This window comes from Coturnix japonica, chromosome 1 (assembly GCF_054131305.1).
Source record: "Coturnix japonica strain WE chromosome 1, WE-NBRP24, whole genome shotgun sequence".
NCBI classification, from domain to species: Eukaryota; Metazoa; Chordata; class Aves; order Galliformes; family Phasianidae; genus Coturnix; species Coturnix japonica.
The window spans coordinates 98,250,526-98,274,860 of NC_140663.1; the positions used below are offsets into that span (position 1 = coordinate 98,250,526).

At 36.9% G+C, this 24,335-nt stretch overlaps 1 protein-coding gene across 2 annotated transcripts in view; it reads right to left on the bottom strand.

Annotated features, from left to right (window-relative positions):
- KCNJ6 (potassium inwardly rectifying channel subfamily J member 6) overlaps positions 1 to 24,335 on the bottom strand; it is a 152,749-nt gene that overhangs the window by 100,661 nt on the left and 27,753 nt on the right. Inside the window, exon 2 of one of the 2 annotated variants that reach the window (XM_015882478.3) lies at positions 4,300 to 4,348. The exons of the other annotated variant lie outside the window; for it this stretch is intronic. Coding sequence (XP_015737964.1) covers positions 4,300 to 4,324 — 25 coding nt within the window. The 5' untranslated portion in view covers positions 4,325 to 4,348. The remainder of the gene's footprint in view (positions 1 to 4,299; positions 4,349 to 24,335) is intronic. 2 annotated transcript variants of the gene reach the window in all.

Here is a 24,335-nt window from a genome sequence, read left to right on the forward strand (position 1 = left end):
TGCAGTATGGGGCCAAAGATGAAACTGGAAGTTCACAGTGCTCTATAGCAAGAGACAGTAGATTGGGTATTCATTTGCTGTCATGAACCACGCACATTTTTCTTACATGTCATAAAGCAGTAACTCAAAATATTAAGGACTGCTCAAAAAAAAAATAAATCCAGAGACTACCCTGCGTGCGTGTAAATCTGGGAGTGCTGGGACTTTCAAGTAATTCAAAACAGAAACATTTTTCTCTTCATAAACCCTCTCTGCAAGTGTGAGAGAGCACTAGGGACATTTCAGATTCAGATGATGGAGATAAAAAGAAAACGTTTGTGAAAAAGACTATCACAAAACAGATTTCTTCTGGGTTTTGTCTGCTCCTGAAAAGTTTTTCAGATTAGCTTGATTTTTATTTTATTTTATTTTATTATATTTTTTTTCCCCCATACTTAAATTAATGGCAACTATAATTCAGTTTTTGTTTGGAGCCATATAAAGTCTTGGTCTTCGTTGTTTCACTGACATTGTAAGTATATTTACAGACATTTGGGATACAGATTATTTTAAAAAATGAAGGAACCTCCTTATTTTAACTAACTCCTCTGCTTCTGACTGTTCTCACACATGTATACCATGTGTCTTAACTGGGAGCCAGAACAAAAATGACTGTTTATTGAAGCACCTCTACTGCCTGAGGGCTTCTTAATTGGATGTCACATCTGTTTAAATGTTTTCAGGCAGTCAGCCATGCTCACTTCTGATTCTAGCATGTATCAGGTTCACACAGCTTGTGTCGCACATTGATTATACTGCATTATATGGCACACTGGATCTGTGCTTCTGCATAATTCACAGCTTAGACTGTCGATTTCATTCACTGTAGCATTCAAAATGGCGATCATTCCCAAGTACTGAATAGTTTTGTTTAGGATGTTCCCCTGAAACATGTAATTTTTTTCATGTTGGCCAAACTTCTGATATCTTCCTCTCCAACTTAATATTTGCTTTTCTACTTTGCTTGCTGTGCCTTAAAGTATTCCCAGCCAGGGTGATGGCATCATTTGATTTAGAATGAGATACAGAGCACAGGAAACACAAGAACAACAGGGACAGAAGAAAAAACTAAAGGGAAAATACTTCCTAGTTCCTAGCTTCATTTATAACTTGGCTTTAAAGTATTCTAAGATTATATGAGGTAAATTGCCCAACCCAGTCTATAAAGAAATTTCAAATGCATATGGATTTTAAGGTATTATAAAGGTATTCTTGGACAGCTCCCTGGAGCTCAATGTAATTATGGTGGCTTTCTATTAATTCTGTGCAAGTGTTGTAAAATAATATCTTGAGCCAAAGTGTGCTCTTATTTACTATGCATTTCTACTTATATAGGGACTACTCTGAAAAACTTAACACAGTATTTTCTTTTAGTTTGCACATTAACTGTTCTATAAGAATGATTTTTCTCTTTCACTTACTTTTATTTTAACCTTCAAGGCAGACAGTTCCCTCAACACATATGAGTATGAGGCTCTGTCATTATACCTCATATACCTCCATCATTATGAGAAAGTCCTATTGAAATCTGATGGAAAGTGCTAAAACATTTTTCCTTTACCATATTTCCTACAGTATGACAGATCCCTCTATTCATCACCAAATGAGTATACAGAATGTGACAAAATATGAATTGTTATCCCTTGGAACAACATGAGCATTTTCACAGTCTTTTTGTACACCAGCTGACACAAATTTGAGGTACAGGCTTTAATTACTGGAAAAATATCTAAATAATCCTTAAGGAGAAGTAGGTGTACAGAGCAGTGCTTGGAAACTTCATCATAACATTTTGGTAGAGAGGTAAGACTGGAGAAGTAGAGGGAAGGTAGTTGATTATTCTTGGAACTGTGCAAAGAGGTGAATAGAGAAAAGGGAGAATAGGCACAGACCTGGGTAAAATTGAAAGGAAAATAATCATTTTACTAGACTGGTGCCATGATCAAAATATTTCTTGAGGTCTTTGAATGCCTGAAATGCTTATCTTTGTATTCTTAGTTGCAAGAAAAAGGCTCTGCAGTACAAATCAGAGGACTAACAGCCCTTGGCCTTTTCAATAACTCTTTGACCTGTTTTACTCATAAGTCAGCTTGTTACTTCACTGTTCCACTTATTTGATTTTAATCTACACTAGCTTTACAGTGAGCTCTCTGGTATATTCATTTTTCCCCCCCCAGTCTATAACTTGGTTTATGACATATTAAAATATTTTAAAATGTCACAAAATCATCTGAAAATTTCAGTGAAGTCTTTCGTGAATCATAAACAATACTCATAAAAAGCAGCAGTAAAACCTTTTATGAAATAAAATAAAAATAATTCACAAGAAAAATATGAATCCTAAAGGAACCATCCAGTGTATTTTTAAGCTCATATCCCTGATCATCTATGGGTTTTTTCTTTTATCTATGGACTTTTTAGACCTCCAGTTTTTCAGTTTTCCTCTAGTTTTTTTAGTCTTCACCTAACACTTCTTAAAGAGGTTCCTTCACCTTGTCTCAGAATGACTGTGCAAAGCCAAAAAAGTACTTTACACACATGCTATTTATCTCCTTACATTTTTGCTAATACAGCCCCTCATCCTCCCATCCATCTCCATCCTGTTCATCAGGATATCATTATACAGCTACCATGTATTCATTTAAGACAAAGATATGGATAGTGACCCAGTATTAGTCTAAGAATGACATTGTACCTCCACAGAAATTAATGAATTAAATGTACCATTTCTTATGCCAATGAAGAAGATGGAGTTTCCAAGTGTTTTTCCTTTTGGACCTTTCTAAACTGTACTGTTGACTTTTACACTGCTACTGTGTAGGTTTTGTTGCAATGTGGAGAAATACTTATCTCTACTTATAAATACTGGACAAGGTATAGGAATTGGATCCTGTTAGTAAAAAATTTGAAAACCTCATTTATACATCTCCCTTAGAGACCATATTTTGTCAGGCCTTATGAGAAGAAGTGAGTAGGGGACAATAAATGAACAGATCAGCATTTGGCACATACCTCCACAGCAATAGCTCTGACCAGTGCTTTAACAAGAGTTTGACTATCCATCAGTAGAATTCTACATGTCTTTTGTCATTTCCTGCATTTCTCCACTGCTTAGCAATGCTCTCTCCATTGTTAAGAAGGCTCTTAGATTGACTTCTGAGTCCTAGTTTTGCTCACAGATCTTTAGGAATATGACTTTACCTACTAGGATGTTCTGCCTCCATGCTTTTCCCAGGTCTGAAGCAACCCTTCTGGTAGAATAGATCGATTATAATACTGATACATATATATGTAGTACAGATAGATAGCAGTGGTGACTCTACCTTGCAACAGCTTATGTAAGGAAATACAGTTAACATTTGAAAAAGGAAGCACTGTGAAGTGAAATAGCAAAAAAGCAATGAAGTGCTGTCCTAGAAACAGTTCTGGAATAAACAACAACAAAAAGTAAGAAAGAACTTTCTCATGTAAAAGAGTCTTACACAAGTCTGTCTTTCCATTTTTCTATAGGCATGAATTAAACAGGGTAAAAGATTATTCCCTTTTAAGTCATTTCTTCAAGCTAGCATAGCTGTGCATCCATATTCATTTTGGGAAAGAGGTGGGGGTTTTCCAGGATTTCTTCCTAAATTCTCTCCAAATTTTATGCAGGAATAGATTATCCTGAGTCTCTCAGCTACAAGCATTAACAGGTACTTATCCATTATCTGGATCTCATATGAAAGAGAAAGCACAATTGACTTCTTGGCTACGTATTCAAATCAATGTATGTGTCCTAGAAACCAAGGAAATCAATGGAAAGATTTCCACAAACATCACTGGGCATAATTCCTGTTGGATAAATCTGGAACAGGTGACAAACCTGAATCCTTGTATTGGATTTAGTAGTATCTTTTGTAAGCTTGTGAAGTGATTTACACTCAAACCTGAATCAAATAAATTAGCACTCATTATATCCACAAGTATTTATACACGCTAAGTGAAATTCAGGTTCATGAAGCTAATTGAGTATTAGCAACTCTGCTGGATTTATATACAAATACAGGTGATTGAAGCACTGGACAAAGAAAACAACAGTCTTTTTTGTAGGGGTTCTTTTTTTTTTGGAGGGAGTGGAATGACATATGATGAAATTAGGACTGAAGATAGGGCTGGAATGAGATTTTTTTTTTTTTTTTTTTTTTTTTTTGGTGGTGTTATGTAAGGGAGTAGAACAAATGTAAAAAGGAAGCGGTTTGACTTCCTATTTATTGTACTCACTCATCGACTCTGTCAATTTGGCCATCTCTGTTTCTCTTTTGGACTTCTCCTGGAGGAACAGACAAAATAAAAAACATATATATATATATATATTTATATTAAATGCACTTGAGCATAACTGTATTTAAATTAACTTCTAAACAGCCATCACCACTGGAGGCTTCTTCCTTGTAGTCTGTGGACTGTGTCAGCTTTGAAGAATGAATTTTGTCCCTTCTCTGTGAGTGTATGTGTGTGTATATTTAATAGGAGTAAGGGAAATTATTCTATCAAACTGATAACAGAGTAAGAAATTCTCCCATTTTATACTCTACACTGTTATTCACAAGTGTGTTAGGACTTCCTGACAAAAGCTGTGAAAAAGGCCATCCCACAAGACATATAGACTGAAAAAACAAAGCTCATTTAGAGATAAATGAATTTCAGATGGAAGCTGGAGTGAATGACACATAGCATTGGGTTTGCTGCTAAAATGAATTGATTGAAATACTTTTCTTTATTCCTTTGATGTGTGAGGGACTCCCACTCAAACATGCTTGTCCTTGTCACTTGTTTATGGAATAAATTTTTTAGTGAAGTTTGTTTTCCTGTTTCATACAATTGTAGCTGCTGTAACTACACCTATTTTGGCAGATGGTTTGGTCAGACAAGAGCCCTTGAATCTGGTGGAGTTCCCCTTCACAGAGATTTAAGCCTCAAAGCATGCTTTATGGAAGATGCACCTAATCTGCTGATTTCAGAGGCAGAATTTGGGTGGAATTAATATCATCAACCCTATACAGCCCTTTATATACTAATGATCTATTTTTGAGAAGTGGTGGCTTCTCAGGCCCTTGTAATCTCAAAAACAATATAAGCTTTTTAAGCATCTCAGTCCAGCCCCATGGATAAGCTGAGCTAGCAGTTACCTGCCCTGTAACTCACTGCTGTATTTGGAATGAAAAAGTTCTAGGTATTTACTAACCTTAACCACAGATGGCAAGTTAAACTGATGGGTAAATGGCTTGTTATCAGCTTCTATTAATAATGGTTGTAGGAGCTAGACCTAAGCCTGCATCTAGGACAGGAGACAGGACCTCACAGGCTGTGAGTGTGCAGATTTTAGATTTGATCCAAGCAGCATTTTCTCCTAAGAATGAAAACAGAGTGGTAAATTGTCTCCAAGATATGATGTTAATGGACATTAGCCCCAAACTGTTGCCATTTGCTGCCTATCATCTCCGCTGTTGGTCAAGGTCCTGTTTACTGTGTTAGGTGGTCTGCAGTAGCTGCTGAGAATAGGATTCAGTAAGCAGCATCTCTCTTTGGTTCAGTTTGTACCAACAAACAGTTCTGGGGCAAGTAATGAGCTCAGAATTGTGTGAGAATGGTCCCAGTTAGATGTTGACAACGTAGATACAGTCTTATGAAGATATTTCACTACGAAGAAAGCAGATCCCACTACAGAAGTTACATCTGTTTGTATCTATTCTATCCCACCACTGGCTTTTATTTGGAATATAAATCTAAAGGAAAATTTATATATGAAAGAAAATATTACTTGTACTTCAGAAAGTGCAAATTTTGCTAGCACAATCTTGTATTTCATAGCAGTATGAAACATTGGAATTCATGATATGAGCAAATCATATTTCACAATTGTTTGCAGAAAGGTTTAATATTATATCCCAAATCAGTGGTGAGTTTAACGCCATAAGCTGTGTTGATAATGTGATCATGTAGTATTCAACATCAGATTCATGCATTACTGTGAAAGGAAAAAAAGGAATTGGCATTAGAAAAAGCACATAATTTCCAGTTTAAAAATAAAAATAAAAAAGTCAATGGTAATGCATAGCAATTTCTTGCATGGCATTAATCATCAAAGCAAAGCACTGCACTGTGAAAATCACCAGTAATTTGCGTTTATGTTGCTTTCTAATGTGACCTTAAAACACCTCCGTTGCTAGAGAACTTAGTTTATTAGGAATGAGCAGTTGGGGAAGATCAGTGTTGAGCCCTAAAGATGGGAGACTGGATTTATTAGTCTAAAGCCAAGTTGTTATTTTAAGTATTAATACTTTGCTCTTGCATGCTATTACATGCATTTTACTAATGATGAGGTATATCATAAGAACATAGAATATAACGTCATATCCTTTTTAAATGAGAGTATTTAGTATATTTGAAAAACATATGTTTTTCAACAGTGAAGGTATATTAATGGTCAAATGTTTGTTTTGAAGAAACTGATGCAGGCAAAATCTAAAAGAATGCACTTCTTTCTCCAGTGGTGTTTTGTGACCACTGAAGGTAAGCACATGAAGCAGAAATGGTTGTTTGTAAAGAGACTGCAGATCACCACTACAGAAGTTAGGGTATATCATGTACAAAAAGAAGCTGATGTTTTCAGGCTTATGAAATTGTTACCTGTGTGAATTTCCATACGAGAGAGTCAACATGCGATGGCTGACAAAATTCAGCTAATTGCTTCACCTGACAATATAGAAAGAGTTTGGCTTTCTTTTCCAGAAAGAAAGGACCAGAACTACTAAAGCTGTGATTTTTCTTCTTCAGAAGATGAAGGGATCTTGTAGGTATATGATTTCTCAATAGGACAGGTTTAATAAAAAGTCACACAATTTTCCAGATATTTTCTTGAAAAGGTTTTACTGCTGTCATTGAAGCACATAATCTGTAAGAATCTCTTTTCTCAGGTTTAGAATGTCTTCCCTTGCTCTAATAAACAATAGTGTGCACACATACAAATGCACATAACAGGGTCCTTCTGGAAACTCCAAGTGATCTTTCCCCCTCATTTCTTTTAGCAGAATGGAAAAGTTTAAGAACTCCGGTAGATTTTCTTTTTGATGGCAAGTAAGGAATTCTGTCTTTTCCAACAAAATGAGTTCTGAAGACTAGCAATAGGGAAAAGCAACTAAAACATATGTTTGGTCCTAAATTAAACCAAGATAGACTTATCCTGTAAGAGACAGAAGTGCATACAGACGTGCTACCCTTACATACCCATGTGAGATGACTACTTTCTTTTTGGTGCTTAAAAAGCAAGACATCCTGCTCATCATATTTTAAATGATATACATGAAAGGTGCAAATCATGCATGAAATGTAAATTGGCACGTGTATCATGGCCACATCAACAGATAAGAATGGGTATTTAAAACATTATACTTTTTACAGTGGTTATTCAGGTTATTCATCTGTTCTGCTGACCATGTAAGAAGCTGCAAACATTCCTTTTCTAAGAGGGCTGTTTTTCTTCCTTTCTTTTTTTAAAGGATATATTTGACAGTGCTATGAAATGTAAATATTAATGTCACTGCATGTAGATTTTCCCACCATACAGTCTGTTTACTTCATCTGAGAAAAAATAATGAAGATCCTTATCTTTGTTTTGCTTCTTTACTGCACAGCTGAAAATGCTTCTTATTTTGACAGACCACAAATGCAGAGCTGCACCAGCATTCTAGAAAGCTATAATGAATTATTCCAGAAACTGGCTAAAATTTCTAATAATATTTCATGAATCCTGTATTGGCTGAGCTACAGATCAGAACTGAAATATATTACATCCGTTACACATGTTTTTTTGTGAAGCTTTGGTACTTCCAGAAGTAATTCAGTGACAAACCTCTAGCAATTTCATTGATATATCCTTTAAGGTAACAGCTACTCAATCATTAAATGCAAATTCAGTGAAGAAGCAAGAAGAACGTTTTCTGAAATTTTAGCTTAGAGTAATCCATCTTGGGATATCTTAAATTACTTTTAAAACTGCATGGAAATTGTATTATGTTTGAAACACTATTAAATAGTAATATTAGATTTTCATTTTATGTAGTGTCTTTCATACTTGTGACATCCTAAAATGCTTTACAATAATGAATTGGTTACTGGTTGTTAGGCAGTGGTGTGTAGGCAAATGCAGTTCTCATTATGTGTTATTCATTTTAGCAATAGCCTCCACTCAGCTCTTGAAAGCATAGCTTATTTTAGGTGGAAAGGGATTGCTGGAAGGAGTCTAAGTTCTTGTTTTTGGAAAATACCATAGGAACTTTAATTTCTACCTACACTCATATCAACCAAAGGAAAGTAATAGCTTAATAGCTCACCTTTAGGACCTCTTATCAAGGCTGTTACTGCATTCTTCTGTTACTAACATGCAAGACTTTAGTAAGACCCGTCTAGATGTATTGAGTTTCTTTTCAGGTCTGCCACACCCCCCAAAAAAATAATGGTGTGTAATTTCTTTGTATCTGCTATTCCATCTTGTGCTTCCTAACTAAGATGGTTGGTCTCATCTGCTTGGTTTGTCTTCTCTTATGGAATTAATTCTTAAGATAGGGACTATCATGTCTATATTTGTGCCTGTTTGAATAGATAAAGAGCACTGAGTTCACAAAGGGTGCACCTTAGGAGGATTCACTAGGCTTATTGAGCTGTAGGGGTGGTTATGTCTCAGTACTGTGTTCAGATGTCATAGAGCCCACTTAGTAGCTCTGGTATAAGAAGCTCACCAACAAGGAATTTGGAGTTAACAGCAGGAAGAACTGAATTTATTTCTTTGCACTCTAGAATATAAGTTTCACATTTCCCATAACTTTTAGTTAATTTATTTTTTACCCTAGGACTGCGAAAATATCTGTTTATTTACTTTTTTGTTTTCCTAGGCAGAAAATATAGCAGCAGTTCTAAAAAAGCTTGTCAGTTCCCTTGGTCTCAAAATGCAGAGATCACAGAATACTGTATTAAATCCAACATGAATATACTCTTTACCTAGAAGATACAAACACTCCTGCATGAAGTAGTGGAGATGGCATATGGCAGTTCTAAGAGTAGGAACTTGTTTTAGGAACAGGAGAAGCATAAACAGCTGATAAATAGATGTTGCTGGCAGCTGTTGAGTCTGTTTGAACACTTTTAGGGTACTTATCATAGAATCACCAAGGTTGGAAAAGACCTACAAGGTCATCCAGTCCAACCATCCACCTATCACCAATAGTTCTCACTAGACCGTGTCCCTCAACACAATGTCCAAATGTTCCTTGAACATACTTACATCCAATAGAACACAAGTCCAAATAAAAGATAAACAATAATTGGTGAGATGCCGATTTATGTTTTCAGGTTATACATCACTCTTATTTATGAAACAGTAAAAAAAGAAAAGAAAAAAAAAGGAAGAGAGTGATTTTTTTGTTTTTGGCATTTTAGATAAGATCTAAGCTGTATTAAGTCCCAGGTTTTCAGTTTTTCCTCAAATAACCAAAATAGCTTCACATTTAAAAATCTAGTGCAAAGAACATGAATCTTAAAAAAAAAGAAAAAAGAAACAAAAAGGAAACAAAAGAAGCAAATCTAGAAATCTTATCTTTGTCTGTATCTGAGAACTACTGGTTTTTAATTATCCTTAATTTATTTTGGTAACTGTATCTTAAGATGCAAATTATTTACATACTGTTTATACAGTTAAGTACTTGTTTCTTCTGATATCAAATCTAGAAGATTAATTTAAGTAGTAATATGAAATAGTTATTAAGAAACAAATGAGAACATTATAGGTGAATAAATATTTTTATATTTGGGGTTGGGAGAAAGAAAATATGGGGATTATATACTGTGCTGATATTAAATTATTAAAGGCAGGCTTACTTTCTTTGCTCTAGAGGTTATAGTATGTCATTTTAAATATTATCTGCTTTGAAAAAGACCCTACAGAATGCCTGAAGATTAATTTGTTTGCCTCACACCCCAGTAAAAGATAAAGATTTAGAGATACTAAGAAGTTGCATTGCCTAAACATTAGGAGAGCTTCCACTTCTGACAGACAGTGAACTTAAATGTGCCACTTGCTTTTGAGAAACTAGTCTTGGACATTGTAACAAATTGTGGACAAAGAAAATTGCAATGGAGTTAAACGCAACATTGCTAGTGTATGATGTGAAACTAGGTATGCATAAATATAAGCTGAAAATCAAGAATATACTTGCAACAAAGCGCTGCTATACTAAAAAGGCTGGAAAGCTTTTCACTTTGTACTGTTAAAACTACCTTGAACAAACCACCGAAAGTCATAGCTCAGCAGTCTTCAAGACAGAGTTGATAATCCTACACATGCTTTGTCATCTAACTCTCCAGACTGCAGGCAAGCTGTGTACAATTAACTCATGGTGAAAAGCTCTAGGACCAGTGGAAATGTTCTTACCAATCCATAGATCTGTGAATCATTCTTAAGAATCTGCTATTTTTCTTTTTAGGTCATGATTTATGAATACATTCTGAATTTAAAAAGAGTTATTATTATTAAAGATGTTAAAAAAGTTGGTGCCCGTCTTTCCCTCCTCCCCCCTTCCCCCCCCCCCGCCCGGATGTTAGGAATGTGTATGTTCAGATTTTCATGAACTCATTTGCACTTTGCCCTACAAAGGAAAGATTCTACTAGTATTCTGTATTCTTACAGCATTAATTTCCAGATTTTAATGCAAATCACTTTAAGACTATTTTTAGACAAGGGATTTCACATGAGAAGTTATAGGGAAAGAAACCATTATTTAAACTATTTAAGACCATAATGATCTAATGAAATATGCCTTGCTTATCACTTGCCTTGATGTATTGCAAAAATAACTCATTACTGAGAAAATAGATCAAACATTTCAAACTGAACCTGTTTCCTCAGATACCTTGTGAAACTTAAATGATGAACATACAACTACGGGAACTGACATTTTCTTTGTTCTGCTATGATCGAGTTCATTCACTGAAAGTTCTTAAACAAGAACTGCCTTCAGTGTCAGATTTGGCTGCAGACTGAAAAATACCAAATTCACACTGCTTCCAATTTTAGCAGCCTTTTGTTGTTAGATCTATTAAAAAGACTCTTCAAAAGCAAACACACTGAAAATGCACAAGAAATGTGCCAAATGATGTGAAAATGCTAATAATGAAAATATTTTCCTGTCCATACCATTTACTACTCCCTTACAAGGAGAGCACTCAGTGGAACTGCAATAGCGTTACAATAAATAAATGCTGTGGTAAATCATCCTTTCTAAATCTGAGAGATGAGAATTTTATTCAGTGTTGTGTCTTTCACACAGATAAATCAGAAAATGAGAGTGTAGTACTTTCTGTATTATCTTTTTATTATCAGTGACCTTTCCACATTAGGATAAAAATCCCTCTTTACTTAAATGCACAAAGTCAAAACCATGGCCTCAGATCTGCCAGCATTTCAGAGCTAATGAAGATAATAAGAGGAGCTGCAGTAAAACAATCAAATCAGGGACCTTTGGACATATGGCTAGGTTTAGTTCTTTATATGCAGTTTACATGCAGTTTAGACTCCCTGTAGCGTAAACAGAGGGAAACCTGCATATCTAAACACAAGTTAGCCTATCCTTATTAGAATGCCTCAAGTAGATGAATCACTCCTGGAAGTTCCCAGTTCATTTGAAATGAAGTACACATGACTAAATCAGACTAAATGCTTACCTGTTATGTGCCTAAAGGCATATTTCTGGAATTGCCATGGTACTGACTGCTTTCTGCTGTGCTAAAGGTTTGCACATATCCTTCACCTCCTGAACTCCTCACTTTCATGCGCTGCTGCTTCTCCCATCTTATCTAGTCCATCATCCTTCCAAAAGTCTCCCCTTCCAGTTTCTCTCAATTTAATTTGTTCCTTTAAAACTAATCTTCTTTCTCCCTTTCTTCACACTCTCACATTTCCAAAAAGAATGTCTGTGAATGCCATTTGTTCCTATCACGCCATACACACCTTTTTCTCTACCCCCTTAAATCACAGAATCTAGAATGACTTGGGTGAGAAGGTACCTCAAGGATCACTAAGTTCCACTGCCCATGCCACATCCATCCTGGCCTTTAACACCTCCAGGGATGTAGCATCCACAGCCTCCTTGGGCAACATGTTCCAGTGCTTCACCACTCACCGAGTGAAAAACTGATCCCTGGCATCTAATCTGAATCTTCTCTCCTTTGATTTAAAATCAGGACAAGGGGGAATACCACTTTGTGCCCATGTATGAATTGATTTCTGACCTGTTCATGATATATCTTTAAATATTGGAAAGCCGTAATGAGGTCTCACTGCAGACTTCTCCAGACTTAACAAGCCTGGCTCATTCAGCTGGTCTTCATAGGAGAGATACTCCAGCCATCTGATCAACTTTGTGTCCTCCTCTGGTCTCTCTCCACAAGCTTCTAAGCTTTCCTGTGCTGAGAGCCCCAGATCTGGATGCAGTGCTCCATATGGAGCGTCATGAGGGCAAAGTACAGAGGGACAATTTACTATGCTGGCCACCTCTTTTGTGATGCAGCCCAGGCTACTGTTTCCCTTCCAGGCTGCAAGCACACACTGCTGGCTCACGTTAAGCTTTTCCTGGACCCCTAGGTCCTTCCCAGAAGGGCTACCCTGAAGATGTTCTTCTCCCAGTCTGTATACATATCTGGGATTACCCCAATCCAAGTGCAAAACCTTACACTTTGCTTTGTTGAACTTCATCAAGTTTATATGGTCCCACCTTTAGAGTTTATCAGGGTACCCCTTATGTCATCCCTTACTTCTGCTGTATGAACTGCATCACTCAGCTTGGTGTCATCAGCAAACTTGCTGAGGCTGCACTCGATTCCATAATCTGTGTCACTAATAAATATGTCGAAGAGCACCAGTCCTATGACAAACCCCTCGAGGACACCACTCTTCATTGGCCTCCACTTGGACATAGAGCTATTGACCACAGCCCTCTGGCTAGGACCTTACAGCCAGTTCCTTATCCACTGAATAGTCCAGCCTTCAAATCCACATCTCTTGAATTTAGAGTATTTTTGTGAGTTTTTTTCCCTGACTACTTCCTAAAGTGACAGTGTTCCCTCTTTCTCTGTCACTCAGCACTAGACCTGATCCCCACCTAGTTGTAGTTTAAAGCTCTGGTAATGACCAAAGCCAGCTTTTTGCCTAGTATATTCTTGCCCCACTTGGTCAGATGTGTCTCATCCCAAATCAGCATTCATGGTTTGTGAAAGGTACATTCTAGATCACAGAACTCATAAACTTTGGAGTGACCTAAATCCACAAGTAAATTCACAAGTATCCTTGATTATCCGCTACTTGAACTGTACAGGCTTAATCAGCATCACTCAAGGTCTTTCCATGCTGTGGTTATACTCTTTTTTGAATAGTATGGATAATATATTGAGATATATTATAAATAATCATAAAGGAATGCTGCTGATGATAAAGGGGTTATGACTGCTCTAAGACAATTGTAATTAGAGCATAAACTGAGGCTGGAGAAACTAAAGCAAAAGGTTGTTTTCTTCAAGGGAATGCCTGCTCAGCACAGTGCAGTGCTGCCTAGAGATTTCTAAGCAGCCCCTGAAAGAGAAATAGCTGTCAACAAATAAATTAGTCTGCAAGGGCCTTGCACTAATGTAGCTGCATTGCTAGTACTTGTGTTAGCTTTTCACCTAAACATGTTTTGTATTGTGCCACGTAGACATCTCCTGTATTGTGTCCTGGGGCTTGAATATGTTTTAACTGAAATACCCAGACAAAATCAACATGAATCAGACTAAAGATTTACAACCCAGATTTACAAGACACAACAGATATATATATATATATATATATATATATATATATATATATATATTCCTTAGACAATACAGCCAATTACGTTTTATAAATGGTATTCTGGATATACACACAAATATGCCATATAATGGAGTTTTCAAAATATACTAGTTTGAGTTCTAAGATAAACAACCCCCCAAATACTATCTATAATGGTGGTGATAGATCATCTCATGGAGCTAGCCATTTCTATTGCTTTTAATCTAATTGAGTGTTAATGGCAATAAAATATTTATTGCTATTATAAAGAGAAAAATATGTGTCCTCTAATAGGGATGAGGGGATAATTATTTTTTTTATTCTGTTACAAGGATATTAAACTGTGATGATATTATCACTTGCAGATGTATCTTCTAGGCTCCTCTGCCCTACCATGATGTGTCTAGGAAGGCTGTCCATCACCTTTCTATGACTGCTTTTTCCTCAGCCCTCTTACCACCAGTATCATGTACCTTTCTTCCACTTAACATTTGGAGAAGACTTCTTCTTCAATATTACAAGGCTCTTTCTTTTCCTCCACTTTTTGTTACTGTTTTAAATGTTCCTTCTTCTTGTCTGTGATGCCTCCATGTGTAAGGAAGAAGCAGGAGTATTACAGTGATATCTGGAACTGTCCGTGGGCCTAGGTGCAGCTGAAGTCTCCTGGTGAAGATGAATGCCTCATATCATGACAGAGAGAGTGAACAAAACTCAGAGCCAACCTAAGAATGAAAGGGTGAAGTGCTCACTTTGCCCCAGAGCTGAATGAACACAGACATCACTCAGTAAGGGCAATACCAGGCAGCAAAGACACCCAAAATCATAAGGGAGCATCAGTATGTCCAGCAAGAAATGATTGCTTGTTGGAAATCTCTCTTGGTTTATGACAGCTTGAGTGCATTTACTTTGTAAACTTGGGATGTCTTAGTACATTAGCCATGGTGCAGAGACCTCTTGTCCACCACTGACATTAGTTAATGCAGCCACATGTATTTGTAGAGGGGCTAGGCTGAGATGCTATTACTGTAACACTCTAAGTGTAGCTCATCAGTTTGATCCCATGATGCCTGGTATGGTGTGACTGTGGTATGCCCTCTGTTAGAAGCAGGACACTTCCTACTACCTTGTAATATTCTACACTGGGTAGTACAAAAGTCAGAATTCTCTAGGGTTGTTTTGTGAATTTTCCAGTTATATAATAATAATAATAAAAATTATTTAATATATTTATGGCTAACAATGGTTATCTTTTTGAGAAGAAAAACCCAACACTTTACAGATATCTTTTTTGACTTCACTTTCTCTTCCATTTACAGAGAATTTCATTAATACTCATGGTTAGAACTATGTTTCTTGAAGGATGTTTTTAAAGTAAAAATAAGAAATAAGTGCTGTCAGAAGTAAATGAATAATTTTTTTCACCAATTTTTACAAAATATACTTTTGAAGATGTCCTTAGTTCCTATTCTAAAGGTGTCCTTTCTTGTCCACAAATTTGAAATGTATCCTAGTTATATGCAGGCCTAGTTCATGAGATAAATGTGACAGTCTTCTACTCAGTGTGTTTTCCAAACTACATAATAGAACAACCTACGTACAACCTGATATGCAACTTTATAGACCATTTTTCATCTCTTTTTTTCATTTTCTCTCTTTCAAGAGCAGTTTCAGCTGCAGAAGCCTGGAAAGTGCTATCAGAGACATATACAACTTGACTGTGAGATTTAATATGGTTAGATCTGTTATGTCTCCATGAATCCATGCTGGTTGTGGTAATCTCGGCTCAGTGCAGCATCACTGCTGAAGGTTCTGACTACCTTTCAAGCTTTTCTCTAGCATTTGAAAAGTCAGACATTAACATGACTACATCATTTGTCTTTTTGTTGGACAGAAATAAATAATCTATTTCTTTATCTGAGTGCCTAGTACTAATCAGATTTTTTTTTTTATTTATTTTTTTTCTGCCCACCCTCTGAAATCAACTCTCAAATCAAAACCTGTTCAGAATAATTTTTACTTTGCTAAACTGATTGCTATATAATTACTAATTCGATTCAAGCTGGTATGAATCATGGCCACAAAGGATTTCATATAAAAAACACTAAAAGAACATAATGTTTACCATAGTGTTTATAATAACAATTGGAAAATATAAAGTAGGCATTCCAAATATTTACATAAGGAGAAAATTACCTGTTTGGGTTTTATGAGATTGTGTGTAGTTGTTTCTGCAGCTGGCCAGATAAACTGGTTTTATGGAACAATGCCAGAATGGCCCAGATTTTCTCAAGTTACAACTGTTAGCCTTTTTTTTGCAGATGGGATCCCCAATACATTGGAGCACAGTACATTCCCGTGTTGCAACCTGAAGAACTGGCATCTTGTGGAAGGCCTCATCCAAAACTACTTAATACTAATTAAATCACAGCCACCTTTTCTGTATCACTCATCAATTGCTTACTATTTGTTCTTGTGAAAAATACAATTTCTCTTCAAGTTTTCTAGGAAATTTATCATTTGGTTTTAATACACTGTTTAATTCTATGTTTTTGCTGCCAAAGAGACTTGCTGCTGTGTGTAACACCTGGTCTCAACACATGCTGTTGATTTATTTTTTTCCTTTCCAATTTTCATGCAAAGTAAAATAAGTTAAAAAAATCCCTCTCATATGTCTCTATCTTAGTTATTGTTATGAAAGCTGTTCTTTTAAAATTTGACTTTGCTGTTTTACTGCATCTACAGTCAGTGCTACTTTGTGGCTTTCTCACAATTCCTACTTGGCAATTTCTGCACTAGAATTACCATAAGCGTCCCAATTTCCAAGCTATCAAAAGTTTTCTAATCCCATTAAAGGTGTGGGTGATGAATACCTTTGGAAATTAGGCTCTAAGTGCATTAATAGAGTCATTATTCCCATATGTTGTCACAATAACTAAATCCTTTCAGTGATTTGGATCCAAATGGAAAATCACATCCCAAAATTACAGTAAATGTAGGTATGTGCGATTATCATTGCAGAAGGCATTTCAGTTCCATGCTCATTTAATCATGTTTTTCTTAGCTGAACCTGCCAACAAGGGTACTAATAAATGTTTTTTTCCAGTGTGGACGCTTGCCCATTAGGAGCTACCAATACTTTGCAAATACAGGAAGCTGTCAGATGGTAATTACCTTTTGTTTTCTGTTCTGGCCTCCGAAGGAGAACTCTTTCTCACATTATCAGAGAGGCATGAGACATCTAGCACCTTAAGATTATTTTAATTTGCTGCTTAGTAGGGATTCATTTTGAGGGTTGTTTCTTTGTTTATTGGCTCAATTTGACCTTATCCACAAGGTCAGGTAATTTTCAAAATTACTAATTCTATGATTTGGGGGAATTTGTGGTTGAAGGAGAAGGAAATAACTGCCATATTACTAAATTGGTCCTGTAAATTACTTTGGCATGCCCCAAACCAAAATAAACAGTAGTCAGGGACTAATGTATTTATCACATCATTGCTCCACTTCCTCAGAATATCCAAACCAGGCACTTTATAATTCTATTGTACTTTGTACTTCCTTATTCGAGAAGAAAAACACCCTACTACAGTTATTGAGTAAATAAAATTTATCTTACTACTTTGAGATCCTCAGGCTGAATGTTCATCAAAACTTTTGTTTTATGATCTTAAGTCATTTCCTCATTTTGCCAAGGACAATACACTACATTCTTTATTTACAAAATTTATATGCAGTATCTTTATTACTGAAATCATCAGAGTCAGATTATAAAATTTGTAAATAGCCATGAAATATCTACACTTGCCCTATCTCTCCTCTAAACTCTTGGTAGATGCACAGTTTAGTAAGGCCCTCTACATGATTTATTTGTGTATTTTTTGAAATGCCTTGATTTAAAATTAGTTTTCTTAGTATTGAATCTGAAAGCGTAAGATCTATCAATGCTATATTTCAAATGCACAGCTTTTTGCTCACTGTCCTTTCTCCTCTTTTATTCCCCTCCTCCCCACCCTTTCCTTTTTTTTTTTTTCCTTTTCTTTTTTTCCCTTCTTTTCCCCCTTCCTTTTTTTCCCTTCTTTTCTCCCTTCCTTTTCTCTTTTTTGTTGTTGTTGTTAATTTTATTGAGCTAAAATTTTGAACTGCTTCTTTAGGTCTTGTACTACTTGGCACAGACATATTGAGTGGTACTTAACACAAGAGATTACCAGGACTGCTTTCTGTGGGAAAAAAACGTTGGGATTTGGCTTTCTGTAGTTCTGTATTTCTGTAGGAATCTAAGGAAATGATTAATCTTAGCAGAACCAGCTCATGCTGCAAGAGTACGAGAAAAGGGCGACAACAGAGGGAGAATGTCAGATATAGAAGAAGAAATATCTTGCAGCAATGTTTCCTCTTGCCTTGAAGTAGATAATAAGAAATGAAAGGGCCGAGAATTCAATGTGAATTATGCAGAGGATTGCTTGGGATGGGGGACAAGTTTAGAGCTGGTTAATTGATGGGGCAGGTTGATGAGTTCTATGATAGAACACAGACTCGGTCTGGAGATGAGAGGCAGGATAGCTGTGCCAGTATGGTAGAATATCCTAGAGAATCACCCTGTTGAGAAGCCAAATTTATGAACTGGCAAAGAAATGAGATAACATGTCTATAGTTAGTTTGAGTTTTGAGCAATCATTCACAAGATGCACTATGACAACCTATTTAGACCTATCTTAGGAGGCTGGACACTGTTTGATGGGTTTAGTGCATGATGTTTGAAGCAAAGGTAAAAGAACTGAGCTTTTCTGAATTTTGCTTCAGACCTTGAAGGACTAAGATCTCTTTCCTTTGATAGAAAAATATGAAAACAGGGTGGAGAGCTAAATAAATCCACTTTAGAAATGAGATAACATTCAGGTTCAAATAGATTAAGAGGACACGTGCAGCACCTCCCCTATGAAGACAGGCTGAGGGAGATGGGCTTGTTCAGTCTGGAGAAAAGAAGGCTGCGGGGTGACCTCATTGCAGCCTTTCAGTACCTGAAGGGAACCTATATCCAGGAGGGGAGTAAACTCTTTGAAAAAGCCGATAGTAGCAGGACAAAGGGAAATGGCTTTAAGTTGAAAGAGGGAAGATTTAGGTTGGATGTTAGGGGGAAGTTCTTTACTAGGAGAGTGGTGAGGTCCTGGAACAGGCTGCCCAGGGAGGCTGTGGATGCCCCTTCCCTGGAGGTGTTCAAGGCCAGGTTGGATGGGGCCCTGGGCAACCTGGTCTAGTAATTGTGGAAGTTTGGTGGCCCTGCCAGGCAGGGGGTTGGAACTACATGATCCTCGAGGTCCCTTCCAAGCCAGGTGATTCTGTGATTCTGTGATTCTGTGATTCTGTGATTCTGTGATTCTGTGATTCTGTGATCCAAGACAGATGAACCACTGCTTTTTTTTTTTTTTACTGGCAGTGCTGAAGGAAAATTTAAACTGGTGACCTTTTTTGTTATACTTTAATGGAGATGGTGTAGCCAAGACTGGAATCTGATATGAATGAAAAAAATGTCTAAGCATTCTGTTTGGAGACATCAATACTGACACTTTTTCCTATGCCAAATTCTGTGTTTTTATTGTGGTTGCATTTCTAATTCAGACATTTAAAAATAAAATTTAGTTATAAATTACCCCAGGGCTATCATTCTTTTTTTATTCTGATTTCATTTGAACAGTTTTGAGATCAGTTTCAGTCACATTACTGAGAGGGATTAGATGTCTCCATCACATTAGTTCACTGATTTTATTTTTTTTTTTAATTTATTTTAATTGGCAGCTGAGAACAAGCCACTGCATGGAATGAACTTAATTCTATGCAGAGAATTCATATGGGACAATTCCACAGGAGACTGCCCATTTTAATTCTCCAAGAATTACACACAGATGCTGCAAGGTATGCACTATCAGAGGCTCAAATAGTGGCAGTTTTGTTTACTAATTATTTGGGCACACTATGGAGAAAAACATCAAGGTATCTCTTCCTCATCTATTCTTTCATTCATCTGCATTGCTTTTTGTAACTTCATGGAGGCTTCTAGTTCCCAGCAGATATAAACATCCTGGAAGTATTCCATCAACAGATGTCTTCATACTCTTCTCCATTATGTCACCAGATTGCAGAAAAGTGGATTCGATAGATGGAGCACTCATTGGGCTAGGAATTGGCTGGACAGTCACACTCAGAGAGTTGCAGTCAATGACTCAATGTCCAAACAGAGACTGGTGACAAGTGATGTTCCTCAGGGATTCATATTGATGTTATTTAACATCTTTGTAGGTGACATGGACAGTGGGACTGTGCACACCTTCAGTAAGTTTGCAGATGGGTGGAGAACGTCTGTAGAGCAGCCCTGAGGAGAAAGATTTGAGGGTGTCGATTGATGAAAGATTCAATAGAGCCAGCAATGTGTGGTTGTAGTCCAGAAGGCCAACCATAACCTGGAGAAGCATGGCCAGCAGGTTGGGGGAGGTGGTTTTTCCTGTCTACTCTGCTCACATAGGTTCCTACCTGAAGTACTGCATGCAGTTTTGGGGCCCCAAACACAAAATATACATTGAGCTGTTGGAGCAGGTCCAGAGGAGGGCCACAAAGATGATCAGAAGGCTTGCACACATCCTCTGTGGGACAGAATGAGAGAGTTGGGGCTTTTCAGCCTGGATGCAAGAAGAGCCTGGGATGATCTTATAGCGGCCTTCCAGTACTTGAAGTGGGCCTACATTAAAGTTGGGGAGTGACTTTTTATATGGGCATGTAGCAACAGGACAAGGGGAAATGACTTTAAATGGGAAGAGGGTAGATTTAGACTAGGTATTAGGAAAATACTCTGAAGGTGGTGAGATACAGGAATAGGTTGTCCAGAGAGGTTATGGATATACCCTCCTCAGCAGTGTTCAAGGTCAGACTGAATGGGTCTTAGAGCAATCAGTGTTAGTGGGAGGTGTCCCTGCCTATAGAAGGCAGATTGGAGCCAGATGATTTTAAATGTCCCTTCCAACCCAAACCATTCTATGATTCTATGATGATTCTTGGAGAATAATTCACTGTGTAACTCTCCTGACTACAATAGATTATGGCTTTTTTTTTTCTTTTCTTTTCTTTTCTTTTCTTCTTCTTCTTCTTCTTTTTTTTTTTTTTTAAAGTGGAAATCTCTTAGCTTTGACCACATCCATTAAAAAATGAGTTTCATAATTCATTTCATCCAAATTCAGATAAAGTCATCCAGTAGTAGAAAGAGTATAAATTCAACATAAAATGCACATTAATTTATGCATTTCAGAAATGAATAAGACACTGTTTTCCTCCTTCTTGACAGAGTCTGCTCATCTCTTTGTCAGCTTTCACTATGGATTAAGGTACCCGTACTGCAAAATCTCTCCAGTGAGGAAAGAAACAGAACATCTGTTTAAGCAGATGGTTAAATGCCATTAAACTTGTTGTGTGGTGGCATAATGGAGAAGTGCACGAAGACTTCTACTGACAGAATACTTCCAGGATGTTTATACCTGTTGGGAATTAGGAGCCTCCATGAAGTTACTAATAGCATTGCAGATGAATGAAAGAATTGATGAGGAACAGATACCTTAGTACTTTTCTCTATGGTGTGAGAGAATTATTTTTTTATATAACAATTTAGACCTGTTCTGCTTACTGGGACAGCTCAAGACAGATTGTGTAATGGCAATCTTATGTGTAGTGTTTAAATATATAATAGAAATAGAATCCAGCAGAATGTGTATACATGGTGCAGAACAAAATGTTCTGTAAACCTTTTCAGAAAAGTATATGTCCTTGCCAGAAATACATATCCTTGAAAGGCATAGAAAGCTCTTAATTTGCGTGCAGTGTATCAGGAGTGGAACTGAAAGGGGAAAGTGAGACAGAGGACATTTTGTGGCCTCTATTTCTATTTATCACTCTTGTCAAATCATCTGTAACCCATGAAGATACTCAGTCTCCTTTTAGGAGTATCCCAGATTGAATTACTGAGTTTCCTGCAAGGAAATTCATTCAGGGAATTCATTCATCTGTATACCTGTCCTTGTGCACTGTTTAACTCCTTCTGGGATGCTCTAAAGGGTATTACTTTGGCTTAACACTGTAGGTTGCACTGGTCAGAAAAGACACAATACAGTAATCATAATACTTTATGTTTTTTATTTCTGGTCCTTTTCACTGCTTTTTCACACTCTGACAGCCTTGGAAACACTCCATCAGATACTGGTCAGAGTACATATGGAGACCAATGGAAATTTCAAAAATATATCTAGGCAGGTGCTGGAATGAGGAAAAGAATGGTAGTAGGTGACCAGGCAGTTCTAAAGCATTCTGCGGGACAGATCTACTTATTTTCACCTCCCAGCATCTTAAAAAATCTGGTCCTCTTTTTTTTTTATTATTATTTTTTTTATTATTATTTTAAATTTATTCTGGAAAACAATGCAGACACATGCTTAAATTACTGCAAATGGGTGTGTGTTCAAGCAATGTGGAAAAACTGTTCTGCTACAAATGTTAATAATGCAGTATGATACTTCAAAAATTGATGAATAATCTGTGTGACAACTAGCACAAATCTTGTAATGGCAATATTGAATGATGGTTTTGAAATACATTTTGACAAGTTTTTGAGATGTAGTTGAATTGTATCTGTTAACATGTTTTATTCTAATGGTGATCCTTACATGAGGATCTCTTTATTGCTATTGGAATACTTTTATGTTTTACTGAAAAACTGGTTCTGGAGTTGTAGTAAGAGGCAGCATCTCTGTGACAACATTTGTCAGAAATGAAATAAGGTATCTGCATTTTTGCTTGAGTAGATGTGTCTATTCTAAGAAATTTTGTCAGAACTGCTGTATCAACAAGCTTTCATGTCTCTAACCATTGTTTTTCTGATAGGGACCTGTAATGTAAAAACAACCAACAGAAAAAAAGATATGGTCTCAACAAGTGTTGTTTGCTATTATTCCTTGGTGCGTATTGCAATCATAGAATCACAGAATAATATAGTTTGCATTGGAAGGTACCTTAAAGATCACCCAGTTCCATCACTTCTGCTATGGCAGGGACATTTTCCACCAGTCCAGACTGCACAAGGCTTCATCTAACCTAGTCTTGAGCACTCCCAGAGATGAGACATGTACAACTTCTCCAGGCAACCTCTTCCAGTGCCTCATCACTCTCTGAGTGAATAATTAATCTAAATCTAATCTGTCTTAGTTCAAATACATTACCCTTGAAAAAAAGTGTCCCTTCAGCTTTCTTGTAGTCCCCCTTAAGTACTGGAAGGCTGCTATAAATTCTTCCTCAAGCCTTCTCTTTTCCAGACTGAAAAAGCCAAGCTCTCTAAGACTGTACTCACTAGAGAGATGAGATAACCCTCTGATTATCCTCATGGCCCTCCTTTGGACTCACTCCAACAGCTTTTTCCTCTGCTGGGGACCACAGAGCTGAATGCAGTACTTCGAGTTGGATCTCAGAAGGGAAGAGCAGAGAGAAAGAATCACATCCCTCAACCACTTCTTTTGATGCAGCCCAGGACTTGTTGACTTTCCAGGCAGACATAGCAGGCTCACACTGAGTTTTTAATCTAATAACACCTCCAAGTCCTTCTCCTCAGGGTTAATCTCAATCCATTGATTGTCCAGCCAAAATCTGTGATTGAAATTGTCCTGACCCAGGAGCAGGACCCTGTACTTGGCCTTGCTGAATTTCATGAAGTTCACACAGGCCCATCTCTGGATGTCTCTGGATGGCATCCATTCCCTCTAGTGTTATCAGCTGCACCATGCAACTTGGTGTCATTGGTAAACTTGCTGAAGGTGCACTCAATCCCACTGTTCATGTCATTGAAAAAGACGTAAAATAGCAAAACTTTATTAGCAAAATTGTGTTCTGAATTCCTGTATTCACCATTCCTTATCACTTGTTCAGCAGCGTGTTTTGAATTTTTCTTTCTTGTTGAAAAATCATTATGTCAAAACATTGACTTTTCAAGTTGTACAGATTAAAATTTAATAGTATAAAATGCCAGCAGTACTTCCTACAAGGGGAAGATTTCAGAAGTCAAATGGACCTTTGGAATATCCATTTTATTTCAGCCCTGAATTAATCTCCTTAGGCTTTGGACCAAATATCTGAACTGGCTAGAACACAAACTAACCTATACAGCTTTTCCAAGAGTGCCTTAAGGTGTTCAATTTTGTCTAAGGATAAATGTACTCATTTGGATTATGGACAAATATGGAAGATATTATTTATCTCTTTGGATTCAGTTAGAAACAGAGTGTTGGAACTCACCCAGAGAAATCTGTTCATGTGAATTTATGTTTTTTATTAACAAATATTTTGCATGTGGATTCAAAAGGAAACTTAAAAGCTACCT